The 20,432-nt window shown below is 40.4% G+C and overlaps 1 protein-coding gene and 3 non-coding genes across 4 annotated transcripts in view; 2 read left to right on the top strand and 2 right to left on the bottom strand.

The window, feature by feature from the left end:
* LOC146674636 (uncharacterized) overlaps positions 1–6,022 on the top strand; it is a 33,945-nt gene extending 27,923 nt beyond the window's left edge. The window contains exons 6-12 of the mRNA XM_085397300.1: positions 906–1,013; positions 1,131–1,146; positions 1,248–1,333; positions 1,512–1,562; positions 3,918–3,977; positions 4,207–4,266; positions 4,420–6,022. Coding sequence (XP_085253426.1) covers positions 906–1,013; positions 1,131–1,146; positions 1,248–1,333; positions 1,512–1,562; positions 3,918–3,977; positions 4,207–4,266; positions 4,420–4,508 — 470 coding nt within the window. The 3' untranslated portion in view covers positions 4,509–6,022. The remainder of the gene's footprint in view (positions 1–905; positions 1,014–1,130; positions 1,147–1,247; positions 1,334–1,511; positions 1,563–3,917; positions 3,978–4,206; positions 4,267–4,419) is intronic.
* Positions 6,023–19,523: 13,501 nt separating this feature from the next.
* On the bottom strand, positions 19,524–19,597 carry trnat-ugu (transfer RNA threonine (anticodon UGU)). The gene has a single exon. It is a non-coding gene; the product is annotated as a tRNA-Thr (tRNA).
* Positions 19,598–19,707: 110 nt separating this feature from the next.
* Positions 19,708–19,781, top strand: trnat-cgu (transfer RNA threonine (anticodon CGU)). The gene has a single exon. It is a non-coding gene; the product is annotated as a tRNA-Thr (tRNA).
* A 359-nt stretch (positions 19,782–20,140) lies between these two features.
* Positions 20,141–20,214, bottom strand: trnat-agu (transfer RNA threonine (anticodon AGU)). The gene has a single exon. It is a non-coding gene; the product is annotated as a tRNA-Thr (tRNA).
* Positions 20,215–20,432: the final 218 nt, after the last annotated feature.

Here is a 20,432-nt window from a genome sequence, read left to right as displayed (position 1 = left end):
AAAAGAGAAAACAAGCTGCCCCAGGCTCCAGGCCCCGACAAGCAGCCACCAGGAGTGAACCGGTGCGTACCTGGATGCCCATCCCTGGACACAAAGAACCAGGGCATCTGCCACTTGCAGGGGAAGTGATGGGGGGAGATAGGCCTCCAAACCTTGGAGGGCCTGAGATGTCCCCAGAGAGGTGGCGTCTGATACCCAACCTGACATATAGACACAGACAAACAGACACACACAGATACAGACATCCATTCCCACTCTCATGCTCTCATATGCAGTTACTCAGCATATCCTGGTCCTTTCTGTTACAGTGCGTTCACACCGAACGTGATAGACGTGACCAAAAAGCGCCAGACGCCCCTAGCTGGTCGCGTGCACATTCGCACCTCGAAGCGCGTTCAAAGCGAACTGGTCGTGCTTTAAAATATGCAATTTTCACGCGCATGAATCAGAATTGTGGGAGGAAGTAGTGCCAGACACAGTAGCGGTTTTTGATACGGGCAACACGGGTGGTTGCCCAGGGCGGCATCGTGGTGGGGGGGTCACGCTGGGCCATGGGCCACAGGTGCCAGGGCCAATTTCTTGTCCAGTCCAGTCCTACTCCATGTTGAGAAGATAAAATTTTCTTTCTCATGTGATTTTCCATAGAAATGACAAACTAATCAAAATGATATGAGATAGGAGTGATGAACAGGTGATGTGACATTCAGATCAAAGTTTTCTTATTATCGCTATTCAGGTAAATATTCACCAGAGAGCAGGATGGTGTAAAACAAGTGCAATCTTTTCACTTTTTATTAGGAATAGTGATATTGTAAATAGTACTATATTTTATGTTTTAAAATGTTCCTAAATTATGTGGATGAATCTGTATAAATACGTCTAATTAAAGCCTGGTATTATTACAGCAGCACCTGAGCCTGAAAGCTCTTCATTTCTCACTCCTTTGATTGTTGGACTTGTTTGTGGAATTTTACTGATTCTTCTTCTGCTGCTGTTGTGTCGCTTCAAAAAGGGTGAGACCATTTTCTGAACTGAATATAAAGTAAATAATAAAATTCACATATGTAACTTCAACACTCCATGTACCAGAAGAATTTACTATATAACACTGAAATTTTCTTTTCTTCCAGATTCATTCTTTACCAGGTTGGTTAAAATCTCCCCTCTCCTGTACTAGAAGTATATCCTGTGTTTCTTATTAAATCTACAGGTTTACTACTTTTTTTTTTTTTTTTTTTTTCAACCAGGACTCGGAGCACAAATCAGAGCTCTGCAATGAACCACGTGATCAAGGATGAAGCTCAACACAGTCGACATGCTTCTACTCTTCAAGGTCAGCCTGATCCATGACAAGTTTTGTTGTTGTTGCTGTATTTATTTATTTATTTATTTATTTATTTAGTGACAGATTTTAAACTCAAAGTCCAATATATCTGTTTCTAGTTTGATTTAGAAGATGATTCATACATAAGAATTTCAGTTTTCAATCTATCATTGGCTTGTTTTTGTAGGTGACGCTTGTGTTTATGAATCAATCAAAGACCACGGTGACACACAAAATGGTAAAGTACCGTATTTCCCGGACTACAAAGCGCACCCGAATATTAGCCGCACAAGCTAAAATCAGGGGAAAATCCTGTTTTGTACATACATTAGCCGCACCTGACTAAAGGCCGCAGGTGTTTCAATGTTGACTTATCATATGTAAGAGAATATGCACAAAGGGAATTGTCAGGAAAGAGATGGCTGTTTGGAGACACACCCCTTTTATTAATATTTTGAAAAACAAGTTATGGGTACATATTTGCATAACCTTTTAGGTATATGTACAAGTAGCGGTAATTACAAGTAGGAAACATGTACTGTGCTTCATAAATGAGTAACAAATGTAGTACATAACAATAACCTACAGCACACCAGAAAAATAGATTCGGACTACCTTTTAGGCTCAGGTGCAGTGACACGGCTTTAACAAGAAGAAAAGTCAGTCATTCACCACCATCTTCCTGCCCACTAAAACCACCAAAGTCCTCTTCTCCAGTGTCGGATACAAACAGGCTCAGGATGGCTTCGTCATCCACTCTCAGCTTCTTTCCTTCGTTGTCACTTTCAAAACCAAAGAAATCCTCGTTGTCAGTGTCAGAGTCGAACACCCTCAGAAGGGCCGTGGCGGTGTCCTCCTCTCCATCATGCAGCATTCAGCCCTTCAAAATCCGTTGGTGATCATTGATGTTTTCACACTTTTCCACGCTGTCAGATTCCACCGGTGGAGTTGAGCATAACTTGCTTTTCGCATTGTTTTTCGCGCTACTTGTACGGCACTATGTTGTCTGGCGGATGGACACGTGACCAACACACCACTCTTGAACCCCGATACTGTGTGTCTGATCACATGCCCTTCCGCCAGGCAACGTAGTGCCGTACAACAGCGGAACAAACAAAACAAATCGTCTTACGATATGACAAAAATCATGGACAATCCATAGAAAAGCCGCACCTGACTAAAAGCCGCAGGGTTCAAAGCTTGTGGGAAAAGTAGCGGCTTATAGCCCGACAATTACGGTAGATACAGTAGCATTGACATATGAAGACTATGTGATTATTTATGTTTAAACATGGAAGTTTTAGAAATCAGCTGCACACAGATAAGAAAACAAAGAGGTTGGACACTTGGTCCTTCTGGTGTAACACAGGGTCAGTTCAACTTTAAGACCAGTCTGTCCTACAAAACGTAAACCACTGTGAATCTGTTTTATGAATCCATCTCATTCCTCCTGACTGATTGTTTTCTAGTTTTGCTTTTTGCTGGTGTTCCTGTCACTACTGGTAGCATGAGATGGTGCACCACCTGCAGTCCATTCAGGTAGACCAGCTCGTTCAGGGCGACACATTTAGCGCACTCTCAGGAAAGTGCTGTGGCATACTAGAAGATGATCTGTAACACAAGCAGAGCTGAGCATCAGGGCCATAAGGGCTTTAACCAAGCAGCATGTGCATGTTTCTGGTCAAACTATAAGAAACAGACTCCCTGTTTATAACCTGAGAGACTAACATCCTTAACTAATACCACAGCCCAGCAACGTGCCACTCAGGTGGACAGTAGCACAAAGGAAAACTAGAGAAAAATAAGTCAGGAGGGATAAGGAGAGAGCGATGACCTGTGGCCACCACCTGTACAAACACTTATTTTTTGGCAGTTGCCTTGTTGTTGCATCTCCAGTGCACCTCTTGTCACTTTGATTTGCACCAAAGCAGCTAAAACGGATTCAGATGGGTTTACACTTCCTAAATAGACAAATTGTTGTTCTTGATGTTTATCTCACTCTGTGTTATGTCGGTTTGGTAGATTTTGGTATAGTTCAATAAAATTCCTTTTTTTTTTTTTTTTTTACCTCTGTACTATCTAGCATGTAGGTATGTAGATATGTAATAAACATTATTATATTAGTGTGAGTGTATTATTTTCACCTATAAGCATTGCATGTAATTAATTTCAACCCTGTTCTTATCAGAAATAAGAGAATAGAAGAAACATGTGAGGAGGCTGTTGATTAGACCAGATTATTGTTTTCAAAGGACATAAATGGTATGAGCTACATTCCCTCACTGGAATTTAGGTTCTGACAGAGATGGAGGAAAAGTGAAGAGTGATCCTTAAGGTTTGGATTTGAGCTTAGTGAAAGGGTCGTGCTGAGCAGGGATGAAGGAGGGTTGAGCTGATGTGAAACTGAATTGAGGGCTAACAGGTTTTCATAGAAATGTTTTTAAACATGACAGAAACATCTCATCTTTAATAGACCTTCAATAGGTTTAGATGATCAGTGTGGTGTCGACTGACAGAGATATGAATGTAATGAAAAATTAACACACTTCACCCTTTTTTTTTTTATCTTGATCATCTGTCCGTCCTCTTTCAGATGGCAGTGTGTTGTATGCACAGGTCTCCCACGATAGAGCTAAAACCAAGAAAGACAACGGTGAGTGAAGTAATAAGATTTCTTTTCTTTTTTCTTGTTTTTTATGCATCAAGCAATCCTCATTGACTACACCATTACTTCATCATTTTAAGAGGGTAGTGATGATATTGGTTACATAAATACATACATTTCCCTCGCTGGATTATAGAGTCACTGACTTTAATGACCAGGGGTGGAGGAGGGTTGAACTGAAGCTTTTTATCCTGATCATCTGTCCATCTTCTTTTAGATGACAGCCTGTTGTACACACAGGTCAATTACAATAATGCGAAACCGAAGAGACACAAAGGTAAGTAAAGTAATCAAATAAGTACCTAATTTCATGCTTGCTTTGAGTTTTAATTATTTTTACACAAGAAGAAAAAGTTGTAAAAATAAATCAAGTTGTCACTTTGAACAAAGAGGCGCTTGCAATGACATTTGACAAATCATTTCTTTGCAGGGAAACCAGCTCCTGCAGCAGCTGATGAAACAGTTTATTCTGAAGTTAAATCACAAACAGCTCTGGGTAACTGTGCAGAAATAAAATAGCTTACATGTTGTGATTTGTTGCTGTAACGATGAACTCAAGTACTCAAGTTTTTAGGGAGTAAATTTAGTTCCAAATCACCTTTAATGACTGAATTATGCTGCATCATTTCTTTCAGATTAATAACAAGATCTGCAAAACCAACTGGATCAGTGACAAAACTGAGTTTCATTTGAATTTAAGAGAGCATTAGATAAATTGAGATTATGCACTGTTTTATAAGATAAAGTAAAATAAGTAAAATCTTTCATCATAATAGCCCAAGTGATAATCTGGCTTTGAGACCAGGATGCTTCGCACACATGAACATTCACTGAACTGCAAGTGTTGTTACATGTTCACTGCTAAATAAATAAAATAAATAATAAATAAATAAATAAATAAATAAATAAATAAATACAAATACAAATAAACAACATCTTGAAATCAAAATAATCAACCTACAGGGGGCTGAATTTTGATACACATCAAAGTGAAAAAAAAAATGATGCAGACCATTTTGTTGAAATTTCATTGCACCGACTCAAAATTATACTGAGTAGTCAGTTTGTCTTCCATGGACTTGTATGCTTTCCTGACAATTTTGGAGCATACTCCACAAGAGACGATGGTGTCCTGAGGATCTCCTCCCAGATCTGGACAAGGGCATCTGAGCTCCTGGACAGTCTGAGCTGCAGCATGGCAGCTTTAGATGGAGAGGAGCATAATGTCCCAGTTGGATTTTGGTCAGGCGAGTGTGGGAACCAGTCAGTGGTATCAATTCCTTAATCCTCCAGGAACTGCCTGCATACTCTCGCCACATGAAGCTCGGCATTGTCATACCAGGAGAAACCCAGGACCCACAGGCACCAGCGTAGGATCTGACAATGGGTGACAAACTCTTGAGACTGTGCTAGCAAACCTGACAATTGCACGCATTGAACTGGCAACCTAGAGAAGCTAGACTGCCTGTACAACCTCTGTAGCATCCAGGGATTGTCTCATCTCATCCTACCAGTAACGATGATCACTCTAGCCAAAAGTAAAACTAGTGAAAAAGACAGAAAATATGAGAAAAAAAATGTCAGTAACCTCTAGTTGTAAAATGATTCCTGATTTGGGATGCACCTTTTGTTAACTGCATGTTTTGCTACTTCACAGAGCAGAGATGTGTAAGTGGTGTGATGCTTTACTTGAATTAAAAGTAATTCTTTAATTTTTTTTGAGCAGTGCATATTTACAGATGTTTTCTGTGTCTTGTCTAAAATCATTTGATGTGTATGATAAGCATACACATGTTTACATGTTTATTTTCTCCTGGATGAATTAAGCATCACTTGACATATTTCTATAAAATTGTTTTTCTTCTTTTAACAGTTTTAGGAAAAGATCAACTTTTTGTTCTTTTTATTTTAGGTAAGCTGCCTGCAGAGGCAGTTTTATTTTCTGTCAGTGTCAGACTTAGTTCTTCCTCTCAGCTGTTACCAGGTGCTTGTTGTTTATTGCAGGGTGTTTAACTTACAAAATAAAGCATATTAAGGTGACTGTTATTGTGAATTGTTGTTAAATAAACAAAACTGATTTAAATTGACTCAAATGCTTGTGTTCTAAACCAGCAAAGGAAGTAAAGTGGTATCAGATCATACATATCTTAGGGTGGGGATATTCATAAACCCCACAACTGTACATGGAAAGAAAAGGACAGAAATTATAACTGTATGTACAGTCTGACTACAGGATTTACTCTGTTAAAAATATGAGCCTATATACCTCTGATATCAATTTTCAGAGGTAACCAACAAATAATTGTATTTTTGATCGGAAGGTTGGTGGTTTGATCTCTGCCTCCCCCAATCTGCATGCTAAATATCCGAGGGTAAGATACTAACCCCAAGTCCCACAGTCTTGCAACTATTGATACCTTAAGTTGATCAAGGTACTTGTTCTTTAGACGCACTCAGTGATACAGTATTTATTTATTTGTTTGTTTATTTGTTCAGTTTCAGAAAAAATACATTATCTGGTATTTTCCTGTAAATATAAAAAGATTGTTTAGACAGCAGATATGATGAATCAAAGGTAATATATAAAAACACTAATAATTGCGGTACATCAATCTAAAATCATAATAATAAATGATGTTTTGACTTTCTTCTCAGCTTACAAATAAACACCCAATAAGTTAGTCTCACCTCTAACTGAAGTAGAGGCGTGACTTCTGTTTTCAATAATTTTCACGTAAAAGCCCTTTGATTATTTTATCATTTCTTATTTGGCTTCTCTGTGAAATCTTGTTCTGTTTGTGCAACCACAAAATGCTCAGTGTGAGTCTTCTACTCATTCATCCATTTTCTGTGGGTCAGAAATTCCCAGTTCTTGGGTCACAGAGGGGCTAGAACCTCTTCCACGTGCGATCTTTCAAGATGCAACACCGCACCTTTTCTTAACTTTAACTTTTTTTAGACTAGGCTTTCAAACTTTATTTCACCTTCCTCTAGTTTCTCTACTTATACCTCTTAGATATAGCGATACAAGATACTTGAAATGTGCAATTCACTTGTATTTTTATTTTTATTCCTATTTATTCTATTTATCCCCTTCGTATATTTTATTTATATATGTCTCTGTATTTATATATGTGTGTGTGTGTGTATATATATATATATATATATATATATATATATATATATATATATATATATATATATATATATATATATACATATAATATTCTGTAACTCTGTAACTTCTGTCGGTGCTGTGCTTTTGGAAATAGAATTTCCCACAGGAACCCACCCGAGGGATTAATAAAGTTTTATCTTATCTTATCTTATCTTATCTTATCTTATCTTATCTTATAAGTTCAGGCCATGGTGTACCCTGATCTGGTCACCAGTCTATCACAGGGACAACAGAGAAAGAAGGAGACACCTCTTATTGTTGTTCTCTGACATGAAGACCTTGTCTTCTGTGTAGTTCCATGGTAACATAGTTCTGCCAGAAACCAAACAGTCTCTCTGTCACGGTCCCTGAGTTTCTCTCACGATGGCCTTTGGCCTCTTTCTCTCTCTCTCCTGTTGGTGCTTGTCTGTGTGTGTTCGTGGAGGTGTGTTACCTTTGTACAGAGGTAGCTCCGCTCAATGTCTCTGCCTCCTCACTGGCTGCTAACCTGTAGAAGATCAGCTGATCATACTGACGTACAGCTCATTGCTCATCAAGCTGACTATTTCAGACTGACAGAAGCAGACACTCAGTTGTTGCCATATTATTGTGTGAGTGAGGTACGTGCTCATCCTCTGTCTTGTATGATTTTCTGTTTCTCTTTACGTTGGAATAATCAGTCTGTCTGTGCAAATCTCTCTGTGTGTATCGAGCCCTGTGAGATTAAAACAACAGTGTGTATTTACCCTTGGAACACCGCCTCTCCCAAATCTTTAATGCATTCACCTGCTGCTTTGCCTCTGTTTTATTGACTTAGCTGTAAATAACCCTGTTACATATTCCCCAGTGCTCTGTGAGTGGGTTTATCATTCTGCTTTCCCCCTTTTTTTCCGTATTTAGCAAAGTGAAAATAAAATAAAATAAACAATAAAAGGTGAATCAAATAGACCATTACGGCAAGGCTCAGATGGTCCATTTGGTAAAGTAAATCCGTTGGGCATCTTTCTTCGCCTTTAGGCAATAATTCTGATGGCAAAAGAGCCAAACAGGACAGGCAAAAAAAATAAATCATGAATTAACTTACATTTTTTGGAAAGCTGGGTTCAAAAAGTAACACATCCTTCATTGATCTATCAGTCTGGAAAGGGTTATAAAGCCATTTTTAAGGCTGGGAAAAAAAATGGGAAAAATTTAGAAACTTGGAAGAGTGGCAAACTGTCCTAGAAGTGGGCGGCCTACCAAAATTACTCCAAGAGCGCATCAATCCCTCCCTTAGGAGGCAACAAAAGACGACTGAACAGCATCCAAAGAACTGTAGATCTCACTTTCCTAAGTTAAGTTCAGAGTTCATGATTCAACAATAAGAAAGAGACTAGCAAAGAACACAAAATGTCTCATAATTATCAGAAAGGAGAAGAAAAAAAAATAAAGGAGTTTGGATTTGTGGGACACTTTACATTCATAAAGCTCAGCTTAAAATTTAAAGGGAGGTATTTTTACTTATAGATTTAACTCTTGCATGAAAAAGTGCAGGATTACCAACAGCTGCTGTGTTTGGTAATGCTTTTGTGTGCTGGTGATTAGTGTGCACCAGCAGTTTATGACTGCGATGTACCAGTGGTGGCCTACTGGATGATCATATTGATGACAGGAGGGAAATAACAGTCTATTGTCTGGTTTGCTAATATTTTTTTTTATCTCTGCAGTTATATCTATATGTCAGTTTGAACCCATCTAATATATGTGTTTTGTAGACTTCAAATGTTACCTTAATGACCCAACAACAAATGTGTGTAAGGGTAGTTTTTTTTTTTTTTTTTTTTTTGGTGATAAAGCTCCTATCAAACAAAGCAAGCAGACAAGTAGGAGGCAAAGATGAGACACTTGTGTGATGCTAGTAATGGTTTATGAAAAAGTCAATTTAACACATCAGCATACAGTGCATTCAGCCTTGTTATGGTATATAAGCATTTAATTTGCCTTATGGTAGACACTGTGAATAATGGATGATTTAGATTTCTCTGCTGAATCTTCATAAAGGCTATGATGTCACCTACATAAGTTGCCAGCAGTTATGGTTGTGTGTGGTACATTATGTGTTCCTGTCCTGGTGTTTTATATGTGGCGCCAACCATAATGGAAACAAACAAAATGCCAGAATTGTTATTTTTCCTTCTTTTTTTTTTGTTTTGTTAATTGAAATCCTGGGATTAAACTGTTTGCTTGTTTTTTAAAGTTTGCTTTTCCAAAGAAAAACATGTGCTCTCCCAGTTTTTCCACTTGTTTGTATATTACCCTTGTACTGTGTACCTGTTTGATAGATTTTCCAAGTAACCCCACCTTGCTGAGTTGTAATTTCTGTGTAAAAAGGAAGGAAGAGAGGGAAGAAGTTTAAAAAAAAAAACTATTGTTTCCTTCACAGCTCTTTGGTATCTGCTGTGCTGCTGCTTCACTCTCTCTTTTTACAGAAAGTTGTAGAAGTCTTCAGGCGTGTCACTGCTGGATGTGAGGATGGGAGCCACTTTGCTCTGTGAGCTGGGCCTATTCTGTGAGTACATCACTGACTTCTATTGTTTGATTCATACTGATCCATAAACATGTTTTAGTAAGAAGAACAGAGCATCAGCCATTTGTACCATTTCAGGTCATGTGATCAGAGGACTCTCATGTTTTATTTATTTCATATTTGAGTGTCTTTAGTTTGATAATGTCTGAAGTTTCTGTCTTTATTGTAGTGCTCTGTACACTCCTCAGTGGGGATTCTTTCCAGCTACTCTATACAGGGAGTGCAGAATTATTAGGCAAATGAGTATTTTGTCCACATCATCCTCTGCATGCATGTTGTCTTACTCCAAGCTGTATAGGCTCGAAAGCCTACTACCAATTAAGCATATTAGGTGATGTGCATCTCTGTAATGAGAAGGGGTGTGGTCTAATGACATCAACACCCTATATCAGGTGTGCATAATTATTAGGCAACGTCCTTTCCTTTGGCAAAATGGGTCAAAAGAATGGTAAATGGCCTGCATTTGTATAGCGCTTTACTCAGTCCCTAAGGACCCCAAAGCACTTTACACTACATTCAGTCATTCATTCACACACTGGTGACGGCAAGCTACATTGTAGCTACAGCTGCCCTGGGGCGCACTGACAGAGGCGAGGCTGCCGGACACTGGCGCCACCGGGCCCTCTGACCACCACCAGTAGGCAAACACGGGGTTAGTATCTTGCCCAAGGATATTTGGCATGCAGCCAGGAGGCAGCCTGGGATCGAACCACCGACCTTCTGGTTAGTGACTGACCTGCTCTGCCACCTGAGCTACAGCCACCCCTTGACAGGACTTGACAGGCTCAGAAAAGTCAAACATAGTGAGATATCTTGCAGAGGGATGCAGCAGTCTCAAAATTGCAAAGCTTCTGAAGCGTGATCATCGAACAATCAAGCGTTTCATTCAAAATAGTCAACAGGGTCGCAAGAAGCGTGTGGAAAAACCAAGGCGCAAAATAACTGCCCATGAACTGAGAAAAGTCAAGCGTGCAGCTGCCAAGATGCCACTTGCCACCAGTTTGGCCATATTTCAGAGCTGCAACATCACTGGAGTGCCCAAAAGCACAAGGTGTGCAATACTCAGAGACATGGCCAAGGTAAGAAAGGCTGAAAGACGACCACCACTGAACAAGACACACAAGCTGAAACGTCAAGACTGGGCCAAGAAATATCTCAAGACTGGTTTTTCTAAGGTTTTATGGACTGATGAAATGAGAGTGAGTCTTGATGGGCCAGATGGATGGGCCCGTGGCTGGATTGGTAAAGGGCAGAGAGCTCCAGTCCGACTCAGACGCCAGCAAGGTGGAGGTGGAGTACTGGTTTGGGCTAGTATCATCAAAGATGAGCTTGTGGGGCCTTTTCGGGTTGAGGATGGAGTCAAGCTCAACTACTGCCAGTTTCTGGAAGACACCTTCTTCAAGCAGTGGTACAGGAAGAAGTCTGCATCCTTCAAGAAAAACATGATTTTCATGCAGGACAATGCTCCATCACACGCGTCCAAGTACTCCACAGCGTGGCTGGCAAGAAAGGGTATAAAAGAAGAAAAACTAATGACATGGCCACCTTGTTCACCTGATCTGGACCCCATTGAGAACCTGTGGTCCATCATCAAATGTGAGGTTTACAAGGAGGTAAAACAGTACACCTCTCTGAACAGTGTCTGGGAGGCTGTGGTTGCTGCTGCACGCAATGTTGATGGTGAACAGATCAAAACACTGACAGAGTCCATGGATGGCAGGCTTTTGAGTGTCCTTGCAAAGAAAGGTGGCTATATTGGTCGCTGATTTGTTTTTGTTTTGTTTTTGAATGTCAGAAATGTATATTTGTGAATGTGGAGATGTTATATTGGTGTCACTGGTAAAAATAAATAATTGAAATGGGTATATATTTGTTTTTTGTTAAGTTGCCTAATAATTATGCACAGTAATAGTCACCTGCACACACAGATATCCCCCTAAAATAGCTCAAACTAAAAACAAACTAAAAACTACTTCCACAAACATTCAGCTTTGATATTAATGAGTTTTTTGGGTTCATTGAGAACATGGTTGTTGTTCAATAATAAAATTATTCCTCAAAAATACAACTTGCCTAATAATTCTGCGCTCCCTGTATACTTCCCACAGTCGAGAGAGTTAGTGGGAATAGGTTAATTGGCAAATGTAAATTGTAGGTACATACGCAGGTACGCTTGTAGGTACATGTGAATGGGTAACAGACCTGCCTAGAATGTGGTCCAATACCTTGTGACCCTGAATTGGATCAGCAGAAGAGATGAAAACAAAAATGTAAAGATAAATAATTATATTTGGAGCTTTAGTGAGAATATTCAGGGCTGAAGCCACACAAAAAAAATAAAGTATATCATATTCACGCTGTAACATGTTGTCATTATGTGAAAAGGTCTTTCCAGTTGATAAACCCTGTCCTGTCCTCACTGTGTCTCCATCATGGCTGAGTCCTGGAGCCTCAGTAACTCTGAACTGTGAGGTTGAACATCCGTCTGCAGGATGGAGCTTCTACTGGTATAAAGCTGTTCCTGATCTATCAGAGAAATCCTCCAGTTATGAGCTGCTACCTGATGGCAGTGGGACTGCACAGGACTCCTACATCATTCATGGACAGACACACACAGCAGGATACGTGTGCAGAGCTGGAAGAGGAGACCCAGAGTATCACACTGATCACAGTCAACCAAAGTTTGTCTGGTCTGCAGGTCAGCTTGTTTATTCATCCTGTCATTTCAATGAGCTGGTGTTATGTGATTACTTTGATTCAACAATATCTCTTTTTCACTCAGATGCACCCCTTTAAAAACTTATTCATATGAAAAGGCAAAACAATCTTTTCATTTCTGACTGTGATCCAGCTAATCTGAGTTTACTTGTTTCTTTTTCTTAACCTTTTCCCTTTTCACTTACAGTGATAGCACAAAAGACTAAAGGTATAAACAACAATCAGAATCAGAAAGACTTTATTTATCCCCGAGGGGCAATCAAGATACAACAGAGCAGCATGACATTGAAAATGAGTACAGAGCATAAACAGGTAATAACAGAGAGATAAAAAAAAAATACACAGAATATACAGTATATACAGTTTTAAGATTGCACAGTTTTATCCTTTAAGTGACTTAAAGGGGGATAAATAACTGTAAGTGAGTAAAAGTGTCAGTAGTATAAAAAGAGTGTAGAGTAGTTTATGTTTATGGGTGTGGGAAATGTTCTTATCGAGTTAAAAAGCAGAGTGGCTTTGGGGACAAGGGTGGCTCTCCTCCTCTCAGTCCTGCAGGAAATGCAGCAGAGGCATCGCCCAGAGGGGAGCCATTGAAATGCGGGGTGAAGAATGTGGGAGGGGTCATTGATGATTTTGGCTGCCTGTCTAAGGGCCTGTTGGCTGAAAACCTACCAGGTTTTCAGCCAACAGGCCCTTAGACAGTAGCAATCTACTCCTCTTGTATTTGTTAAAATAGTCTCGAGAAAAAATTCTCTGGTCTTTCTGGAGGTCTTTCAAAGTTCTTCTTTGGATGTTGTTAAGCCTTTTATTCCATTCTGTCAAGATGATGCCACACTGCTCCAGTAGTCTTGAGTTTTGGGTTCTGAGTTGACTTTTCTAGACTAAATTCAAAGTCTAGAATTTAAAGGAGTTGTTTGAGGCAGAAACAACATGAACTCAGTTTCCTGTTAGAAAACGATGGAGATGGGATGTTCATTAAATTGTTTGTTCTTCAATTAACCTATTATTACTTTGATTCATAAACACATAGAAGGTGTAGACTATAAACTTGTAGACTAAATTTCCATTTATATTTATACATGTTATGTCATTTCACCAATTTTACATTTTCCTTAAAACTATGAAGAAATGGAACATGGCTTAAGATTCTGGATAGTGTTGTTTGAGATTTTTGTTATTTATTCGATCCATCCATCCATTCACTTCTGCTTATCCTTTTCAGGGTCACGGGGGGCGCTGGGGCCTATCCCAGCTGTCATAGGGCGAGAGGCAGGGTACACCCTGGACAGGTCGCCAGTCTGTCACAGGGCCAACACACAGAGACAGACAACCATTCGCGCCCACATTCACTCACAGATTCACACCTATGGGCAATTTGGTTTAACCAATTAACCTATCCCCACAAACTGCATGTCTTTGGACGGTGGGAAGAAGCCGGAGTACCCAGAGGGAACCCACTTAAACACGGGGAGAACATGCAAACTCCACACAGAAAGACCCTGGCCTGATGGTGGAATTGAACTCGGGACCTTCTTGTTCAAGTTAAAAAAAATAAGTTCACTAAAAAAAACAAACAAACCACAAATTGTTAAGTTATCAGCACTGACCATCAAAAAATACCAGAAACATTTAACATTTCTGAGCTTTGTGTCTTCACTGCATGTTGTTTTCAGATGTTAATTCAGCAGCGTCTCTCACAGTGAGTCCTGACAGAGTGCGACACTTCACCTCTGACTCTGTCTCACTGACCTGTGAGGGAAACTTCACTGAGTGGAGAGTGAGGAAGTTCTCTGAGGACGGCCGACTGTACTCTGACTGTAGCAGAATGACTGGATCCACATGTGACATCAACACATCAAAGTCAGATACTGCAGTGTACTGGTGTGAGTCTGGATCAGGAGATTTCAGCAACGCAGTCAACATCACTGTACACTGTATGTAAATGATTGCCCCAATTACCTGCTGTAAGTCATTGTATGTGAAAACAAAGACCTACATATTTTTCTCAGTAGTTCAGACATGCCCCCTCTGTGAATCACCACTGTATCACAGTACAGGGGTTACATTCTGCTGGTAGACTCTCAAGGCAAATTGGTCCTGGGTGGGGTGCCAGATGTAGAATAATTCTGAAAACTCTTATGATGCCCACCTACCAGAAATCAACAGTCAATTTTATCATTTAAATTTTTTGTATATTCTGGACAATTGGGTAAAGAAATGAGCTGAACTGTCAACTGATTACCACTTTTGAGTTGGTGAAACCATAAGATGCTGGACACCTGTCAAAGAGTCCTGCATCCTATCCCTTGAGGGTAAGTGGGAATTTGCCCAACCAATCTGCATTTGCCTTGTGGAATTAGAGAAAGCACTGTTTGCATCTCTCGGGGTATCCTGCATGGGATACCTGGCTCATTGTCACAGCCTATTCAGTCCCTGTATAACCACAGTGAGACCATGGAAGAGTGGCCAGGGGAAGCAAGTCTGGACTTCTGTCTAGACTCTTGCCTACAAAAAAACAAAAACAAAACACCAAACCTCAGATCTGGTTCTCTTTGTCATATTCAGCTGAATGTAGAGTAAATTTAAATTCCAGACTTGATATTGTGCAATATCCCATATATTAATATATGGGATATTGCACAGTGGCAGGAATGAGCAGCAGTACAAACTGAACAGTGCAAAAGTTCTTTTTTTTTGGGGGGGGGGGGGGGGGGGGGGCAGTTGTTACAGTATTGCACTTTTATAAATACCAATAAAGTGGAGTGACCAGCGCAGATTATACAGAGTACTTGTGAAGCTGCAGGGTAGCTTCTGAGTGCATCCTGTGGAGTGTGTGTGTTTGTTTAAGTGTTGTGGTTGAGGTGTCGTATGGCTTGGTGGTAAAAACAGTTTTTAAGTCTTGTAGTCCGAGCAGACAGACTCCTGTAACGTCTGTCAGATGGTAACAAGGAGAAGAGCTGATGTGTTGGGTGGCTGTGGTCCTTGATGATGCTGTGTGCTTTACGGAGGCATCGCTGAAGAAATGTCCTGAATGGCAGGAAGCCTCATGTCAGTGATGTGCTCTGCTGTCTTCACCACCCTCTGTAGTGATTTACGGCTGCTGGCAGAGCAGCTTCCGTACCAAACTGTAATGCAGCTCGTCAGCAAGCTCTCGATTGCTCACCTGTAGAAATTTGAGGTGATGTTGGCATTCATGCCAAACTTCCTCAGCCTCCTCAGGAAGTAGAGTCGCTGGCGAGCTTTCCTGATAGCAGTGTGTGTAAGGGTCCAGGAGAAGTCCTCGGTGATGTTGACTCCAAGGAATTTGAAGCTGCTGACCCTTTCAACCTTGGTACTGTTTATGTGGATGGGCTGGTGTTCCATGACTGGCCGTTTCCGGTAGTCCACTATCATTTCTCTAGTTATACTGATGTTGAGAGTCAGGTTATTTTCCAGACTCCACTCGTACAGTGCCATAGTCTCCTTTCTATAGGCCGTCTCACTTCTTATCGCTAACTTTGTGCAATTGATTTTGTTGTTGTTGTTAAGGCTCTTTCCATCCCTAATAGTGTGACCAGAACTAATGTGATTTGACTGTTTTGCAGATTATGATCCTATCCTGATGAATCCTGTTCATCCTGTGACTGAAGGAAGTTCTGTTAGTCTGAGCTGCAGTTCAAGAGAGAAAAAATACTTTCCAATGTGTTTTTCTATTGTAGCGAGTAAACGCCACCAAATAACTGCTAAGGGCCTCTATACTACTTGTGCAACCTTTCAGGCCCAAAGCTCTCACAGGAACGAGCCCAGAACAAACAGGACAAGAGGGTCAATATCGGTCAGATATGTTAAAATTTATTATTTTGAAAGAACACAAAGGGTTTGCAAAAGGCCTAAAACATCAAAATGGAAAAAGTCACTAACGATCACAAGATAGTGTTATTGGTGCAACCTGCCAGCAATGCAACTATCACCTGAGGGCTTGCTCTCCCTTGGCGGTCCCAGATGCTCGTTGCTTTAAAAGAAACAAATCCACCCCAAATAAATACGAGCCCAACAGAACACTTATCGCATGCACTAAGTGTTTTAGTTCAGGCAATAATGGGTGGCACTAAAAATCACTCTTAATAAAACATTCACTGCAAATCCACACGGAGCACCTCTAAAAGACCTAACTCCCCTAAGGTAAGAGCCCAGCTCAGGGATTGCATATTGCCCGACTAAAACTGTTTTAAAAGGTAACCCTACTAAAACCAAAAACGCAACAAAAAGGAGAAGGAGAAAAAAAAAGTGACAAATTCACATGTGCAGCCTGCCCTGCAGGAGGCAATACAATATAAAATAGATTATAGTGCATAAATATACTTTTTTAAATGTCCAAATATATTAAGTTAACATACCTCCAGCAGAGGTATGCTGCACATGTGGCTTATCTTGGCTTATCTTCTGAAATCACTACTAAAAACAAAATACAATAAACATCAAATACATTTCAACAAATTAAAAAAAAAAGCACTAAAAGAAAAACAGCCTGTACCTCGAACCTCTGCTGTAGAGGTTTAAAACAACGGTTTGTGTAGCAGACAATGAAAACTTCTCAGGCTCTTCACCTACTCACAAAACCATTGTTCACAGCCGCTCATCAGTGGAAATGAAGAGCAGCTGCTGCTACTTCCACTTTTATACCCTCCATTGGGTCCCCTGGGTCCTGAAGCCTTCCCATTACACTATCACAATGACATACTTATTCAAAATGATACCCGAGGGGAGCTGAAAATCTCTGCAGTGTCAGATTCTGATGAAGGTTTCTACAAGTGTTAGTACTCAGGAAGAGAGTCAGCACAGAGCTGGATGTCAGTTAAAGGTGAGCAGGATCAAAACATTTTATTTTTCATGACATATTGTAGGTGGCTTATTCAAATATATTTACAGTAGATACCTTGTCTACTGCACTATAATATGATCTTAAAACAGGCATGTATTTTTTTTTCAACAATACTGTGGTTAACAGAAATGCCTAACATGTATAAAATTTTGCAGAAAGACTGGATTTTCTCTTCAGTGGGAGAAACCAAACACTTACAGTTTTTTCTGATTGCTTAAGCACATTTTTTGTAACTATTAGCTAATTTTGCAAAACTCTTCACACAAATAAATAAAACCTGTCACCCAATTATCAAAACATTTTAGTTCTCTTGCAAAAGCGAACACAGCTAGATTAACCCTTCACACCTTTGTAAAAATGGTGTTTCCGTATCAAACAGTACACACAAGCCATCATCTACTAAGCACACAATGCGCCAACTGCACACTTATGGTATGAATACAAAACACATCTGGCTTTTGCTTTCTCTGTGCACAAGGTAGGCACAAGGTAGGCTTGTCAGTTTGAGCTCATACTTCTGTCATAGATCCATAAGCATAGAGGGATCCAAACTTCAAGTACTGGTGTTTATTCAAACACATCAAAACAAACACAAGTGTTTATTTCCAAGTATAGGATTATTTGCAATCGCCATAATGACTATATGGGTTACTTGGTCTGCAGTGAACATGCTTCCTCTGCCCCCAGCATCTGGTCATCTCGCAATTCTGTAAAGTAACAATTTCAGTATTTTTACATCAGTGGTATTGGTGTGTTTCTCATTGGCATATGGCAGTGCTACAAATCTTTGTGCGAAGTGACTGTACTAACCGATTCTCATTTCAAGATGTCCTTATGGTACTTGCTACAGTGTAGCGGCTCGAGTTGGGCTGGACCCGTTGGCCAGCTACCCTCAGGGTCATTCCACGGTTGATTACATGGTCCACTATTGTAGCTCTGATGTCATCAGCAATTCGATTTCTTACTCTTCCTACCCTTCCTCTCCCCCCTCCTCGTCTTCCTCTTGCTCCTCCTTGTCCTTGTCGTCCTCTTCATCCTACTTCTTGACCTCCACGTCCTCTTCCTCGGCCTCCTCTACTTCTCACTCTTTCTGCTCCCTCCATTGTACTCCGCACACACAGCTTACCTGTATTATAGTGCTTAGGCTGATTGCAAAGTGAACTAATTATCTAAAAAAGATTTCACATGTGAAAGTGTGCCAGACAGTTGGCAAATTAGTGTTAATGATAGCCATACATGTGTATACTTTTGCTAGGAGTGTGTTGGAAATTTGGTAATTGAGTGTTGTGCAGTGAATTGTGCCTACAGTTTTGCAAAGTGTCTGTTACAAAATTGCAAACTGAGTGCAAAGCAGTTTTTGTGCTTTTAGTTTTGCAAACTCAGTGAGTGGTTTTGCTATAAGTCTGAATAGTTTTAGAGGTTGTGCTACAGGAATCACAGTTAGGGTTTAAGCATTCAGAAAAAACTGTAAGTGATTAAGGGGTATTGCAAGCTTGGAATAGTCTTTTATAAACCTCCTGTAATATCCAGTGAACCCAAGGAAAGACTTAAGCTACTTGATGTTAGCTGGTCTTGGCCAGGTAGTGAGGGCAGCTGGATCTGTTTTGACCCCTTCTGATGATACAACATAGCCGAAATATTGGACAGATGTCCTGAAGAACGGACATTTCTCTGGCGACAGCTTTAAAGTAAATTCTTTCATCCTATGGAGGACCTTCAGCGATCGTTCCTCAAGGTTCTCAAGTGTAGCTGAGAAAGGAGTGACATCATCAAGAAAAACCGAGACCTGACTCAAATTCCTGCTGCCTATACACTTTTCCATAACATAAGAGGAAACAAGAAGACTAGAACACCTCCTTATGCTGTTTTTAATAGAGAACACTTGGGCATTTATTTTAACACAACACCTAACAGTATTACCTTCTCTTATCAGTAAATCGAATGATTTGAAGAATGTTGATATTACTTTTGGGACGAAAGCTCAATATAACCCTACCTCACCCAGTTTCTATACTGGTCCATTTATGTCTGTTGTTACAGTTGCGCAGTTTCATGTTTGAGTACACTTTCAGTTTTGATTGTTTTTCATCTTCATGTGGTGCACAGCTGCTGGGGTGTCCTTTGCTAAATCTTTAGTGCCTCCAAACTTGAGATTCAACACCTTACTTTCTTTTATTTTGACATTGAGGAAAAGTTGCCTACACAGAACTTCTTATTTTGAAACAGCTCAACAGGCACTGCTGGGATTTGAACCCAGGATCTCCTGTTTACAAGACAGGTGCTTTGACCGGCTAAGCTACAGTGCCTCCTTCAGGGAAGGGAAAAACCAAGTAACCTCTGCAGACACAGGTTTGAATCGGTTCGTCACATTTTTCCCCACCAGCTGTTGGGCAGTAGCCAGAGGCACACAGCTCAAGGCGCTGTGGCTTAGCTGGCCAAAGCGCCTGTCTCGTAAACAGGAGATCCTGGGTTCAAATCCCGGCAGTGCCTTACCTCCCTACCAATGCCATTACATTTCATTAACGAGTGCTGATGGCGGGAAGCATTGGGAGTTACGCTTCGTTTCCAAAAGAGGACACAATGAAGATTTATACACGCCCAAGACATCAATATTGGGTGAACAACTCTCAGAAGCTCCACTAGCGGTTTAATGCCTGGGACACCTCCAGCATTTGTTCTAGAACTGAAGAAGCTTCTTGGATCAGGATGTGAAAAGAAGTTTTTAAAGCTCTCAAGAGTACCGTGAGGTGGATAACTGAGGACATACACAGACTTTGAAAGATTTCCCAACTCCAAGATTAACAATGCAATCAACACTGTGAAGAAGATGGTTTCAAATGGTAATAGCAAGGCACTGCTGGGATTTGAACCCAGGGTCTCCTGTTTACTAGACAGGCGCTTTGACCAGCTAAGCCACAGTGCCTCCTGCGGTGAGGCAAACCGGTAATACCTGGTATTACCTGGTACTGCAGAAGGAGACGAGTTCAATCTTTTTAACTTTTGTGCACTATAAATGTAGGATATGGTCAAATAGTCCAACAAGTAACTTCCTGTTCCTCACTTCTTCAATGACCTCAGTGGAAACATCATAAGGTGAAGGAGAATCTTTTGAGACTGATTCAACAGGGTGAGTCTGAACAA

Source organism: Rhamphochromis longiceps, linkage group LG3, assembly GCF_057381845.1.
Source record: "Rhamphochromis longiceps isolate RC_006_pf linkage group LG3, R_longiceps_female_GT1.1, whole genome shotgun sequence".
Taxonomy (NCBI): Eukaryota; Metazoa; Chordata; class Actinopteri; order Cichliformes; family Cichlidae; genus Rhamphochromis; species Rhamphochromis longiceps.
The sequence above is the reverse complement of the archived record's forward strand: the minus strand, read 5'-3'. Positions and strand labels throughout refer to the sequence as shown.